This window comes from Ischnura elegans, chromosome 8 (genome assembly GCF_921293095.1).
Source record: "Ischnura elegans chromosome 8, ioIscEleg1.1, whole genome shotgun sequence".
Classification (NCBI taxonomy): domain Eukaryota; kingdom Metazoa; phylum Arthropoda; class Insecta; order Odonata; family Coenagrionidae; genus Ischnura; species Ischnura elegans.
The window spans coordinates 70,271,026-70,285,980 of NC_060253.1; the positions used below are offsets into that span (position 1 = coordinate 70,271,026).

The 14,955-nt window shown below is 39.1% G+C and overlaps 1 protein-coding gene across 1 annotated transcript in view; it reads right to left on the minus strand.

Moving 5' to 3' along the window:
* Window positions 1–1,848: 1,848 nt before the first annotated feature.
* The window catches only part of LOC124163348 (U3 small nucleolar RNA-associated protein 4 homolog), a 194,469-nt gene continuing 181,362 nt past the window's right edge, over window positions 1,849–14,955 (minus strand). The window contains exons 14-16 of the mRNA XM_046540191.1: window positions 3,761–3,901; window positions 2,460–2,602; window positions 1,849–1,964 (exon numbers count right to left, since the gene is read on the minus strand). Coding sequence (XP_046396147.1) covers window positions 2,486–2,602; window positions 3,761–3,901 — 258 coding nt within the window. The 3' untranslated portion in view covers window positions 1,849–1,964; window positions 2,460–2,485. The remainder of the gene's footprint in view (window positions 1,965–2,459; window positions 2,603–3,760; window positions 3,902–14,955) is intronic.

Genomic DNA, 14,955 nt, shown 5'->3' on the forward strand with positions numbered 1-14,955 from the left:
TGATTAAAAATATGTGTACATTACTCTTTGTCAAGTTCACCATAAGAGATTCATCAACTTAAGGCTGGATGGCGATACATGGTGGAACTTGGTGACAGGAAACATAATAAAGATACATTGTTGTATGTTCCACAGAAGTTTTAATAATCGACCCAGGTTTCTACAATACACTATGTCTCCTCACCTTTGAAAATGACATAGTGTATTGCCGAAACCTGGGTCGGTTATTAAAACTTCTACAACAGTGTATCTTAATAATAAGAGATTCAATTTCCTAAGTTTTGGATCAGCGTCACTATAGTTCCAGCCTAGAGTCGGAAGGGTTCTGGACACTTGAGTCTCGGCGCACTGAGTTTTATCCAGATCTAAGTGCGGCAGCAAATTGGTGTTCACGCATACGCGATCTGGTTGCTTGCAAGTCTCTCGGTAGCCTGACTTACAACCCTCCGACCATTTAAAACCGCAACGCGGTGAATGGCAATGAAAGCTAAATTTCATGCTCACATGCATAGTCGGGAATATAAAATTTAGGATTAATTTTATGTTTGTATTAAATAAGTCTTATGCTGACATTATTTCGGGATTTTCATAATACACTTTGGCTTCGCCACTGTTGAGTAGCAAAAGTTAAAAAAATACTTATTTCGTTACGATCATTAATGAGTAGATCTAAATTAAAAATCGAGGTTGAAGCTAGCTTCTGCTTCAACGGCAACTTTTACCGCGGTTTGGAATAACAAGTGTAACTGTACGATAAGCGCGAATGAATATGAGCTTTAAGATAAGCTGATAATAGTAAGATAGTCGTAGATAAGATAATAATAATAAGATAGTCGTAAATGCTTCCTTTTGAACCTGACTCACCGCTCAAAGAGCAAATACAGTAGATTCCGTTTAATGGGTCCACCGGTTACTTGGGGCAGCCGCTTAATTGAGGCAGATCTTGAAGAACAGAACCAATAGAGGAATATCCCAGAGTATTCTCCGCTTAATTGGGACAGCATGCCGCTTTATTGGGCCATGAGTCGGCGGCATAGACTCTATACTCGCGACTAAATTAATTTTTTTTTGTTTTCAGAATACTATTTTTTTAATTTTCCTCCTTTGATTTACTCTTATTTTCCACAAATGTTCCTATTCTTGGCCTATTTTGAAAGCTCTTGTTGTTATACCATCGGCAAGAGGATAGGACTTTTCTTTAATAGGACTTCGTACAAGGCATTCATTCAGCGTGGCCCGAGGCTGTGAAAAATGTTTTTAACTAAATTGTTATAATTCTTAAAAATGATAATAAATTAACTAAAGTCGCTGATTTATTAATCAAATTCACAGTTAAATAAACTTATGTCGCATTATAAACATTATTTATTCTTCTTTCCATCATTTCAACGTTTATGCCCATTACAGGATAGTTCGCCAATTTGGGGCAGCCGCTTAATTGGGGCCAAGTGCACAAGTCCCGATAAGTCCCAATTAACCGGAATCTTCTGTAATTCGAAAATCGCCTGTCTATGGGCGCATTGCGGGGTTAAGTTCTCGCCTGCCAAACCCAAGGTCGTGGCTACGAGTTATGGTATGATAGAATTGGATTCAGCGATTATCATTCATTAAAACGCTAGCAATTTGGTCATTTGCAAGCACTCATTACTATGTAGAAGTTGGAAAATCATTCCACCCTAAGGTGGACTGACCATAGTCTTCAAATAAACTCATTCTCCTGAAGATTTCCGAGCTCTCGAAGAGTATTATGCTCGAGTAAACACAAACAAAGATTAAAAATCTAAAACCATACTTACCCTAGACTTCAAATCACAGTAAAAGACGAGCGATTACTAATAAAGCTAGAAAAACTTTGTAAAAATGTTTATTTAAACATGTAATACGTAAATCACAAATAAAAAAGTCGATGGAAACCATGATGCATTTGTTTGATGAAAAAACTCCGATGAATGACGACACGAACCCTATCGAAAGAGAAATAAAAGAGCATAATAAGCAGAGGTCCGTGTTGAAAATACACACGAGTCGTCCAAAATGGTGCATAAATTTAAATGATATTAAAATAATGTACGGGAAGTTTTTCACAACTAGGATAATTTTTCTGTGACAAATATGAAGTTCCCGCACATTAAGTACTTATTAGATATTTAACAGCAAATACTTAATTTACAAGCGATTGAATATACAACATAGATTTGAAAAGGTATAAAATTTGAGGCATCGAAACAATTCAAACATGAGCTACCTTATGGAGCACACCAAAACATACTTTTAGCATTGCAATGCACACAATAGATTACATTTACATCACTTTAGAAACACGGTATTAATATATAATTTCTTAGTAAAATAAAAATTTCAATAATTACGTAACAATTACAGTTACTTATCGCTGATATTACAAAATAACCCAAGGAGGAGATGTTGTAAGAATGTGGTCACAAGGAATGGGATATTACCTCGCCCATAGACGAAAGAGTCCCCATCACCTTCCAAATCGTTTCTGCTTCAGAGGAGGAGGAAGTTTCTCGTACAAACCAGTTGGGTTCACTTCCACGGCTACCAGCTCGTCCCCATCAATCCAACCGAGATGTACCAAATGCTGCCAAAGTTACATACATGAATTCAGTTCAATCTCATAAATTACCATTAACACACTTATTGTGAACTTAATAACATTAAATGTTCTAAAAAAATAAACCAAGATATAATGATATCCGTACCCTAAAATATACCACTAAATATCAAAAAGAGGTCAAATAAAATATTTTATTTGGTGCGAAGGCTTCCGCGGTGCGCTGGTAATGTAGGCTGCATTTTCCGGGGATGGGAAGTAACAAAAGTCATCGCCAGAGAATCCCGATATTTTCCGAGGATTATCCGAGAGGCGATTGAAATATCGAAACATCCTCATAATTTCAATCGAGAGGATAGCTACCAACTCCGCTGCACATGGAAGAGACTCTTCGCCCCATACCCCTACGCTATTGACCGCAAGGCGACCAATCAGGGCGAAATTACACCACTGAGCTGCCTATATAACGGCGGCCAAAACACGGCATAATCACTTCGACCTGAAGACGTCTGCTGGAATGCAGGAGAAACTGCTGTCACCAACGCAACCACGACGCGGTGAAACCCGGAAAATGCAGCCTAAATATTTTATTTGTTGGAAGAGAATATTTTATAAATATTTTGCCGAATTGATATCTTCACCAAATTAAACTACGGTTTTTTTCGTTGAACTCTTCCTTCCTTCTGTAGCAACTGCTACCAGATGAGAAAAAAGTAATAATATTTATTGTAATACGTCCTATAAAAGAGGATAGCTCAGGATGCATTTTTTCAAGTCGTAACACGTCTCCAATTTTGTTCTAATGTTATAAAGGAAGCTATCATTGCCCAGCTGATACACAAAAAAACATGAGCAGAAATCAGCTGATATTTGACATTGAGAGTACCGAAAACAAAATGTTTTCAATATTCATGCTCGGAATTGCTAATAGTTCGCTATTGTCTCTGGTACTAGCTGGTGTTATGTAAATTTTAGAATGCAAAATATACCTTTCTGCATTAAATAGTGTCAAAAAATGGTTAACGACAAATAACCAACTATTCTATTGAAGTCGTATGCACATTTTCCCCCGTTTTAGCCTGCAAGCCAATGGGTCCACCTTAATGGAAGAACCTCACCATCCCTGAACACAAATTTGAAATTGAATACATGAGAGATCAAACATGTATTCCTGATATAACTTACCCTGTACTTTTTGAGGAATCTGAAGGCAGTCGAGCAACTGTCAGCACAAACTCGCGGCTGGGTGGATGACTGACTGTTTTCGGGAGACATGGCAAGAACTGGGTCGATTCGCGGAATCTTCGCTTCCACCTGAGGCAGATCCTGCAAGAAGAAATGAAAATGCTGTGATAATGACCATGGATCACTTTGTGAGACATTGCAAAAATCAAAAGGTGTATATATAAATATAATCATAAAATAACACGTTATTTTCTCGTTTTATGAGATGGAAATTATGATTCACTACATAAAAATAATATTTCCTGATATAAAAATGAAGGGAATAGCTAATGAGGATGAAAAACTCTCTGTACTCGCTTTGGACGAAGTTTACTAAGCCATTTCGTATAGGACCAAGTATAATTATTACTATGAGAAATAATTAAAACTTGTTTGATGTCAAGATACATTTATTTATACAAAAGTAACAATTGACGCCAGTGGAATATGACAAGGAAAATGAAAAGTGGAGAATTTGCAATGACAAGTTAACCTAAAATATTTTTGAGATAGATGATTGCATTGAAAACTTAACCTCGAGCGCATTCAAAAAATCAATTTCATGCGTAGGTAAATTACATTCAAATCCGTGAAAATTAACAATACTTTTCTGTCGAATGTATGTTAATTGCATTGCACTTAATAAGAGGAATGTCAACCAGCCTAGTTAAGTGACAAGCACTGAATAGAGATCTAGGAACATATGTTATATATATGTACACGTCTGATTTCCGAAAACATATGCAGTTTAATTTGTATTCACTTTCACGATTCGGTACGGTTGATAGTAAATTACTGGATAAAAAAAAACTACTGACTAATTTTCCCTAACCTCAGAGGTTAAAACATATATTTAATGTACGGGGGATCGATTCTGGAAATATTTCATTATAAATAACTAGTACTACACTAAAACTAGCATAAAAATAGTAAACTAACAAACTAGTATCTAGTATAAAACCAGTAAACTAATAACTCATCGAGAGGAAATTATTTTGCCTTATTGTAACTCATATAACAAGGTAAAAAAAGCTTTATTCGAACTACAATTTAACAAAGAAATTAAGATTTTTTCATTTACTTCGTATGTTGTAATAGCATTTACGGAGGCAGAAACGCTGGGGGACGGAGTTAGCAAGTCCCGCCAGCAAGAGAGACCGACTGGACACGCGGGCACCATCTATCGAGGAAAGCCGGAACGAAATGCTTACGCAACGAAAATCTTGGTATGAAGAGAAATTTTCAAAATAAAATGAAGACGCCGGGAGAAAAGAGTGGCTAAGATTAAAATATCACGGCCTTGACTGTTGATCCAACAAATATAATGTAAGTATAGAGTATGTGGTTACTGTTATGTACAATAAGCAAGATGCATATAGGTGGCCACAGTATGTTTCATTAACCTTTTCGTGATTGAGCCTAGAAAACTTACGCGAACAACTGTGTTGGGTATCAAAGGTATCCCATTTGTAATTCGTAAAGTATACGTTGTCTTTTAGTCTTTCCTGTTATTCAACACCATGGCTATTTTTATTGATATACATCTTGTTTTCTATGATTCATAAATGCCTTTTACGCTACACTTAGGTTTTTACATTGATTTTGTGCGAAATGGCACGAATCTTTATTATTTTGCTACGGCAACAATACTTTGACTAACATGCTATGAAAAAACACGTACAAAAGGTGCCATCATGTAGAATATTGGCGTTATTGAAGCCTTAATATAATAAAATTTATTGCATTCAACTTTTATCCCTGCAATCATATAACAAACAGGGTTTTTTTCTTCTCGCCAACAGCTGTGCGGGGTAACTCAACTACTCCACCAATAAAAATTGAAGTTTTCAAAAACAAATTAGATGTAAAAAAAATCGTTCGTCGCCTAAATAACGACAAAAGGGTTAAGCTCAAATACAAAATATATCAAAGGGCTAAAATTAAAAATGAAAAAATTATACAACATTAACATAATTTGGGGTAACTGAGTTACCCCGCATAGTCACGGAAGGGTTAAAAAAATGAAATCAGATATTCATCTTTCGCCCGCTTTCAAATCTAATGCAAATCAGATACACATGAATAGACGTGAGACTAGTTATATTTCTTTTCATTACATAAAATCAATCGCATTACTTCAAACATACTACAGCTCTACAATATAATATGTGGCCACAATTAACAGGCAAAGGGTGTTTAGAATTTAAAATTTCGCATTTTTATAAAGTCTTTTATGACAATATCAGTCCAGGCAAAGGGAAAATGCTATGCCCGAATAGATGCGTCATTCTGAAAAAATGTGGGTACAAAAAATGTTCCCTATAGCTTACGAATCGTGATAAGAATAGAATATGCATAGGCTCTGTGAAGAGTTCTCGAGATCGCCACCGGGAGACGATGGTCGAGTCGGACATCGAAACGTCGGCAGTAATGCAGTTCCTGACCCGGTGGCGCTCCAGTAAACTCTTCACGCTGTCTATTCGCCGGGAAAGCACAAAATCTTTCCTCTTTTGTACTTTTAAGCTATCACAATAGCGTTTTCACCATTATTTTTCATAAAAAACACATATTATGACAGCTGCTGCTGGCTCACCTTTGAGTGATACGGTTTTCATGCCGGGAGAAAAGTACTGAGAAATTTTCCATGTATTTATAAATTAATACAAGACCGATTTCCATCCCGCAGAGTCAGTTTCAAAGGAGCAAACTACAACGAAGTTACTTGGAAATCGAATTGAAATTTTGAACCTCGCATTCCTGACAAAGACACTCGAGCGCTGATTTTAGTCGAGTGCAAATAGATAATTAATTTCAAATTATTAAAACATTCATTTCCACCGATTGGAAAACGGCTATTTAGTTTTCTTGATTAGCAGACTTCTATGACGGTAGGTATACAGGAAGTCTATGCATGCTAAACAACGGTCACGGGTTCGAGTCCCGCCTGGGTAGGTTACTAAAAACCAGGGCATCGGTGACCGTACACTGTTATTTATTAATACCCGCAGTATTAAGACCGTAACGTGCTGTTTTCTGGGGGAAAGAAAAAAAATTCTATTATATTTTTCTTCTGATTTCCTCACAGCAGAACGCTTTCGTCATATCTGTGACGCATCTGAACTCTGTTATACGTCATAAGTAATAACTTATTGTTATCAAAGCACCTGAGAAGTTATAAGGATACTCATCGAATGCACGTATGAATGTGTGACAACCATATGCTTAAATGAATACCCAAATGGATCTAGTCGAATACCAGAGCAATCATTATAATTACAACTCATTTAATTTAAAAGAAATACCAAGTTCTCGGGCTCCAAGATTAATTCCATTGAATACGAAAGAATACATGAATACACCGGGTAGAGCTTACTTGCCTCGAAAATGACACTAGTAGGAACCTGGATATTATGGTATTATTCATGGAATTCTATGTGCTCATTTTTATATCAAGGTATCTACCTACAGACACCAGTCCATTTCCATTCCGAATGGTCGATTCCGATTGGTTAGCAATGCGATACGAATATGCTGTGGTTAAAATGTTTCACTCCGAAGATTCACTATGAGGGCTCATTGGATCGTCGGGATAAAAATTTAACAACACAAGAAATTCAAAACGCTTTGCTAACCAATCGGAATCAAACGTTCGGAATGAAAACCGAAGAATTCCGAAAACAGAGTAGAGCACACCCAGTGACATCTCTACCCAAAATCTTTGATCATGTACGTAAAGAGATAGGGACGCTCATTTATACATTCTACCATTAAGGCAATCTAGGGTGGTTTCCTATTATTTTTTTATTGCCTACTCCTGGAGTACGCATTTCACGCTTTTAGATTTTTAAATTACGATATCTCTTTTTCGCGATTAAATGAAAAGTGAAAATTTTCAAGCGCGCGAAAACGCGATGGCTAAGTATGGATGATGGGAAAAGCCCGTGTGACGTCATTCTGGTTCCCGCTGCCGCCGAGAGAGATGACCTTGGGGCGAGAATATGTGCGCCACTGAGATGGAGGCTGCTAGCAGGTAGCAGAGTACTCTGCTAGCAGACAGCGCTTGGCTTAAAAAAGGATTATTATAACCTTATCAAACGCAGGAAACTTTCCGACCATAGGCAGTTTTAATTGGTGATTATTAAGAGGTGTTTCCCTGAGCTCCGTGCCTCATGCCTTAATTGGTAATCTCAGACGATGTAAAACTCCTATCTACTCGTATAGAAACTATGTCCCTGTGACGTCACGTGGAGTGGCATCGCATGGGCGCAAATCTGGCCTCTTTCAAATGCGGTTAAAATTGACCATTGCCATTCGTCTAAACTGGGATTTCTAAAACCAAATAATTTGTATGTAATCAATACACTAAATGTGGGTAACGAATCGCAACCAATGCCTTTCGTTTTCTTTGATGAAAGAAACTACCCTATTGTCCCAACATGAAGAAGGACCACTGATGTCACACCATTTATATTTTCACTAGAGGAGCCCATTCAACGCTATGATTCAGTGTAGTTATTTCGGGCTGTGCATACGCAGCGCGACTCACGACGCGCTGACTTTAGCGGTCCACGGATATCTCCTCAGGACCTCATGAAAACATTGTTGACGTTGGGAGGAATATTTTTCCCCAGCAACGCATAAACTGCTCACATGATCGAAGCCCTAAACCAACACCCAACAGCAAAAGAAGACACTAAAAATAAAACCTCACCTAAGATACAAGTATACAGGCCACAAAACTAGAGGAGACACAGTACTGTGTCAAGTACCTTCAGGGATTTACCGCGCCACGATGGAGGGACAAAAAAAAAGAACAGAGAAATAACCGCCACGAATGACCTAAATGGCTTTATCATCGCGATTAATAGTTTTCTAGCGGGCAGGAAACGAGGACCCTGCGAGATGAATAAGACATTTTGCCTCCTATTTCAAGGGAATTGCCCAGGAGGATATCGCTACAATCCGACCACGGTGTGCCCACAAGCCATCCTATAATCCTCTTCCACCTACTGGTCTTTATACGGCAGGCCACTCTCCCCACGCTGACGGACAAAAAAGCCTTTTACTCCATCCCTTCAGCGTGTTCCAGGATCATCCCGATTTATCGCCGGACGCAAGAAGACGTCCGCACATACGCAGCGGGGGGATTTTTTTATTCCCATGCAGCCCGCGGTCTTACCGGCCGAAGGAATAGAGGTGGAGGGACCGGGAGGAAGACCAGGAGCCGCCGAAGTTGGAGGGGCGAGGAAAAGGGATCAGCAGGGCGTAATTTATATTAAGCGCATGTAAATGAGGTCTGGGGGACGAGACGGTCTCGCGGACGCAAGATGGCGTGTAAGAAAAAAAAAAAGGAGCGGAGGTTTCACGAGGAATGAGATGAGGAAGAGGGTCATATACAGAGAAACCTCTGTTTACGGACACTTCTGACTTACGGACACCTCTGACTTATTCAATTCCCCGGCAGAAGGATATGCATTTGCATAAGTATTACACCTCTAGTATACTCCCACTTACGGACACTTTTAGACACAATTTTCCTATTTTACGGACACCATCGCCATGGGTTTTCTTACCTTTCTCTCAAAAATATTTTTTTAATAAAAGGATTTCATCCAGCTGGCTTAAATTCCTGCACTATAATACTAGTGGGGTAATATTAAGCGCAAAAAATGAGGTTTTCTTTAGGTCACCTATGACTTACGGACGCTTCTCACTTGCGGACACATTATAGAGGACAGTTAGTTTCCGTAAATGAGAGGTTTCACAGTAGTATATACAGAGCGCACATACGAAAGAAGGGGGTTAACGTGGAGCGTCGGAAAGGATTATGAAAGGTGTTAAAATTAGTTTAAAACTCTCCTCTTTATACCCTGTTTTTCAAAAATTCCCCCCCTACGGTTTTGGACACCCCCCCGAACGAAATCCTTGGCTATTCCACTGGCCCGGGACCCTTAGATCAGTAGCCAAGTACTTTACCCATGAGGCTACCACTCTCCCCACAATCCACGTAAGACTATTTTCGATGGCCTTTTCTTAACTCACTTAAATAACGATTTCCTCATTAGCTCTTTTCTATTCGGAAACACCTCCTTTGTTAAAGCAAGTCTTGACACATATCCTTAGCGCTCTGTCCATTTCCCTTTAACGCAATACATACTTTGTTGATGAAAATTATACTTTATAAAATTCTATTGAGGAATGTGCTAAACACCACCAGTGCAAATACTTGAATAATGATTGAACCTAGTGTGTAATACCAGCACCGCACAATCGTAAAGTAGATGAAAATAAAAAACGCGAGGAGCCATAGATCTATAGCTAACATTTTTTTTCCATGTGCCATCATAAATATTGACAAAAAATATGAATGAGCGAATGAAATGCTCAAAACCTATATGAAATTATGAATGCCATTCACCAGTTCGATTCCTTTCCGGAGCAAAATGATTCCAGACAAAGAGCTGAAAATTATTTTTTTAAACGACGATGTGATGCAGTGCATCGATCAAATATCAACCGAATTGACTGTCGAATTGAAAAAAATTATTCTCGGAAAACGAATTATTTCTGAAATTTTTTTCCCGATTCTCCAGCACACGTCGATGAACGAACCTATTAAATGGCATTGCAAAATTATTGTGGTACCAATGATTTCCGTCATCGTCAATGCATTATTTTTTCAAAATCTCGTTCAACTTCATGGCTCGCTGCGTCGAAGCACAAGAGGATAATTTACTTAACGGTGTAAAATTTACAACGAGCAGGAAGGCAAAAGGGCGAAATTGCATTCAGTGTCAATGGACCGCGACTCGGAGAGCAGGTAATCCAATTGACGTAGAAATCATTTGCGCAGCGATAACAGCGCTTTCAATCCATGATGCAAAAATTTGAATCGCGAGGCGAGAATGTTGCGAAAAGCTTATTACAAGCAACAAGCGCGAAGAAACAGGAGATAAAAATACTACACGCGAAATTCGATTTTGCGAAGGTTTTATTATTCAATTTACGACTTTTTTTTAAGGCCAAAAACCTATTTCAGGTTAAATTGGAAAGGTGGTAAAATACCTTAATAACCTGTCTGAACGTCAAATCAGAACAACTTTTAAAGACATCCCTGTCACGATATACCGATTGAAAGTAAATTTCTGTCATGTCGAACGTCACACCGAAGAATGAGATTGCTGATGCGGTCGCTTATTACCGCAATTGAGGAGGGCATAGAAAGAGCACTGCCAATCAACAGATTTCTAAGAGAGTTTAGAGAATTGAATCGGAAAATCACCTTCCAATCTGCTGAAATACAAATCATTTGATCGACAGAAAATGGTGGTTTTTCGAGATGTAAATCATAATACTTCGGTAGAATGTTAACAAGATACATGCTACCGTGAATGGAAAAGAGGTAATGAGAATGGTCAAACAACAAATACGACTGTATCCAAAGAAACTGCTAGCTACGCATATGCTAAACGGTTATAAAAACATTAGATATTTACCTAATGGACTTAGTTAATAACCGCTATCTCGTCAGTACCGAAGCTAAGCACCTACAAACGATTTCGGCTACCCTCTCATGTGATTTGTTGGAATTGTGATATGATGTGATTCACTGGTGATTTGTTGGTTCCTGGGTTCCCCACCGGATATTATTTTGGGTGCACGGTCCAAACGTTTCAGCGGCTAAGTTTGCGATTGTAATCAATTCAGCAGAAACTTTTCAATTTAATTCCAACATCTCAAGATTTACTTTGACTAGCTTTCTGGATTTTTTTTAAACATTTTCAAATTAAAAGCGATCCAATTTTTATGATTTTTCCAACAATACTTTTAGATTGTAAAACTTCATACGCATAAAAGCCTAAAAGACTTCAGGATACTACAACCATAAAATTAGCATGCTCTCAAGCGAGCTTTTTCGGCAATTTACTTCTTCTATTCCAATAATGGGTCATTTCCCTTCACTTTGCACATCCCTATTATGCAGATATTAATGCAAGCTCCAAATTTTCAATCAGGATAGAGAAAAAAACATTAACTGAAATCATGCAATAACTGAAATCATAAAATTACACTGAAAACGCGTTTCCGCTAGTTCACCGATGAAAACCAATTCCCATTCCGGTCAATTTTCACTGCAAATGTCCATGCAGAACCCTCAAAAGTCGGGGACCTCACTGAGTGCGCGCAATACATGAATTATAGCCACGGGCCATTAAATCCATTTGCATTTGATTCGATTGAGATACAACCGAAATGCAGGACGCATCAATATGCATAATACCATTTTGTGATACGATCGACGATGAAGCTACGGCGGAAAGGGCGGCGGTTTCAAAAGGCTGCACAGAAAGGGTAAAAATTAAGTGGACCCGTTATAATTTTTCGCCGTATATTTTCCTTTAATTCAATTCCGATAATGCACGAAGCCCATTCCACCGGAAGCTATAAATGGGATATGCTTCGGAGCCTCGATTTCTACAAAACAATAAGCGGGGCAAAGGGATAATTTCATAAACAACCAATCCATTTCGCAATGAAATATATCATAAAACCCTCGATTCTTTTTTATCTGTGGATAATTAATACGGATGTTATTGATAATTAGGGGCAACGAATTTGTAGAGTATCATTTGCAAGACTATTTTTTTTCAATTATCTGCGTTTTGTTGCTAAATGTGGGACCCAAAATACATCTCTACAAATTTTCCAAAAGCCTATATCACCCGATCAACTGGCAGAATAGCAACTCCTTTATTTGAACAGAACAAAATAAGTAATATGACCTTGGAAAATTTTTTAAGCGATGAATACAAAGGAGGGAAGGATATCGAATTGATGGTTCACAGCGTGTACATACTTACAAGGGGAGACTACGCACCTTGCCCCGCCTTTTTTTAATGTCGTATTTTTTATGGCATTCGGAATGGTGAACATATCTCGGAACTGGAAGTGGTGCCATTGAATGACCCTTAGTTTCGGTATAAATACTGAATTTTCATGCGTTATTTTTTAACAAGCCTTATATAATTTCAAAATAGCGTTTCACTCCTACTAGGAGCGTTTTCAAAAGAATGAGATCTCATACAAAATTCTCATTCTCTTAAAAAACGCTCCCAGTAGAAGTGAAACGTTGAGCGAAAAATGTTTTCAACTCAGCATTTCCCGAAAGGAACTAACAAGATAGATTAAAGGAGCTACGAAAATCTTCAGAGAAAGGTACTTCGAATTGACGAAGTATTACACCACTTGCACGCCACCAATCCAAATAAGACAAGGTGAACGAGAGTGACGCGTCCTCTTAACGTAACTCCCGGCACAGCCCCGAATTTGCATACCGTTCCCGAAACGGAATCCACCTTAAGCTTTTCCTTTTGCAACGGCTTTAAGTTTCCCCTTCCAACACATTGCATGAGGTGCGCGCAGCTTCACAAACTACAACTTTCTCACCCCTTCTGAACATGCCGCGCGAAATATGTAAGCGCTTCCCCCTCTCCCAATACCCCCCCCCCCCTTCCCCCCAAAACCAACCACCACACTCGGTCGAATACCTCGCAGCCTAACGAAATCAAACACGCGAGAGCGACGCCGAACGAAAACTGCGACTGAAATGCACGGAAGAGTGTATTCCGATCTCTTGAACGCTTCCCACGGCTCCCATACGCCCAAAAAGACACCGACCGCCTCGTCTCCAACGCCGCGCCGCTCTTAACCAAACCTTCGGCGCCGCATCTACATAAATCTACATGCGAACCTAGCGCCCAGTATGTGTGTGAGCGCGCGAGAGTTCCTATATATGCGAAAACGGGAATACGTAATTTCGATACAGCCGGAATCGGGGGGAGAGAGAGCACGCTTGCAAACCTTTGGCACTGCTCGATGCCTGCAATAAAAAGAAAGCGTAAATTCATTCTTTCCTTTGATCGCATAACTCAACCTCGAGCATCGCACCCACACGCTCGAATAGTCTTGCCAAAAGGGCACCAACTATTACCACATACGATCACACGAACGCAAGTTGAGGAAATGCTACGATGGTAGTAGAATGCACATCCTCCATTGGATTTTAGTTCCAATTTTCCTGGACTTTACCAGGCAATTTTTAAGGAGGTAGATTAGTAACTACGCGATGGAAAACTAACACTTTTCACGTTTGGAGTTGAAAAATGTTTGGATTTTATAGACATAATCCATTAAGGTCAAAAAGAAAACTTAAAAGAGTACAGAAATTGCTAATGATTCAATCCTTTTGAGCTAAGTAAATGAGTTTTAGAGCTATTTTGATCAACCTTTGCGCTATTTTCATGCAACACAATCGTCGAAGGACAGGTGGAAGGCAAGAATGGAAAAGGAAGACCTCGAACAAAATATATGGAACAAGTAAAGAGAGATGTGAAAGAAAAGAAATACGTAGGAGTGAAAAGATTAGCTGATAGGAGAACTGAGTGGAGAGCTGCGTCAAACCAATCCTAGGATTGTTGACCAGTGATGATGATGATGATGACGCGTTTTGACCTCAATTGAGAAATTTTAAACGACCAAATACACAAATATTTTACCAATGGGACCGCAGAGAGGAAGCCCAATTCCATCCCATAGAAGGCTGATCTCTGTTGCCTCTTCGGTCACACTTTAATCGGATTTCAAAAATGTCCGCAGCGCGGTAATGAGTACAATGCAATCCACTTTTTTCCAAAAACTTCTAGCATTATGTTTGTAATTGCGAGGGAATGCTTTGAAAAGTTATGAATTTAATATAACACATCATCATGAGTACAAATTTGGGTTTATACCCCTAATTATACCACGTTTTCCCGTGAAATTCGAATAAATTTGTCCGTCAGGGACGTGAGTGGCGACTTTTGTAAACCCATTTAAATGGGCGGTGGACTACAACACATTTCGAGGCCGACTCGAGGATGCTCTTTTTCAGTATTGGTGGATTCAACCCTGAGGTCGGTACGGTTATATGAGGGTAGACTAAGCCACAGGCACGAGTAATCACAGCTACAGGGTAGACGGGGCAGTTCCTTTCCCTGGGCCACCTATCATTTCTATCATTTTCGTTCGGGATGTCCGAGGGCTTCACCCTGGAATTAAACCCGCGACCCTTCGATCACCAGGCAAGGCTCTGCCCACTGGGCACCAGGCTCCACGGC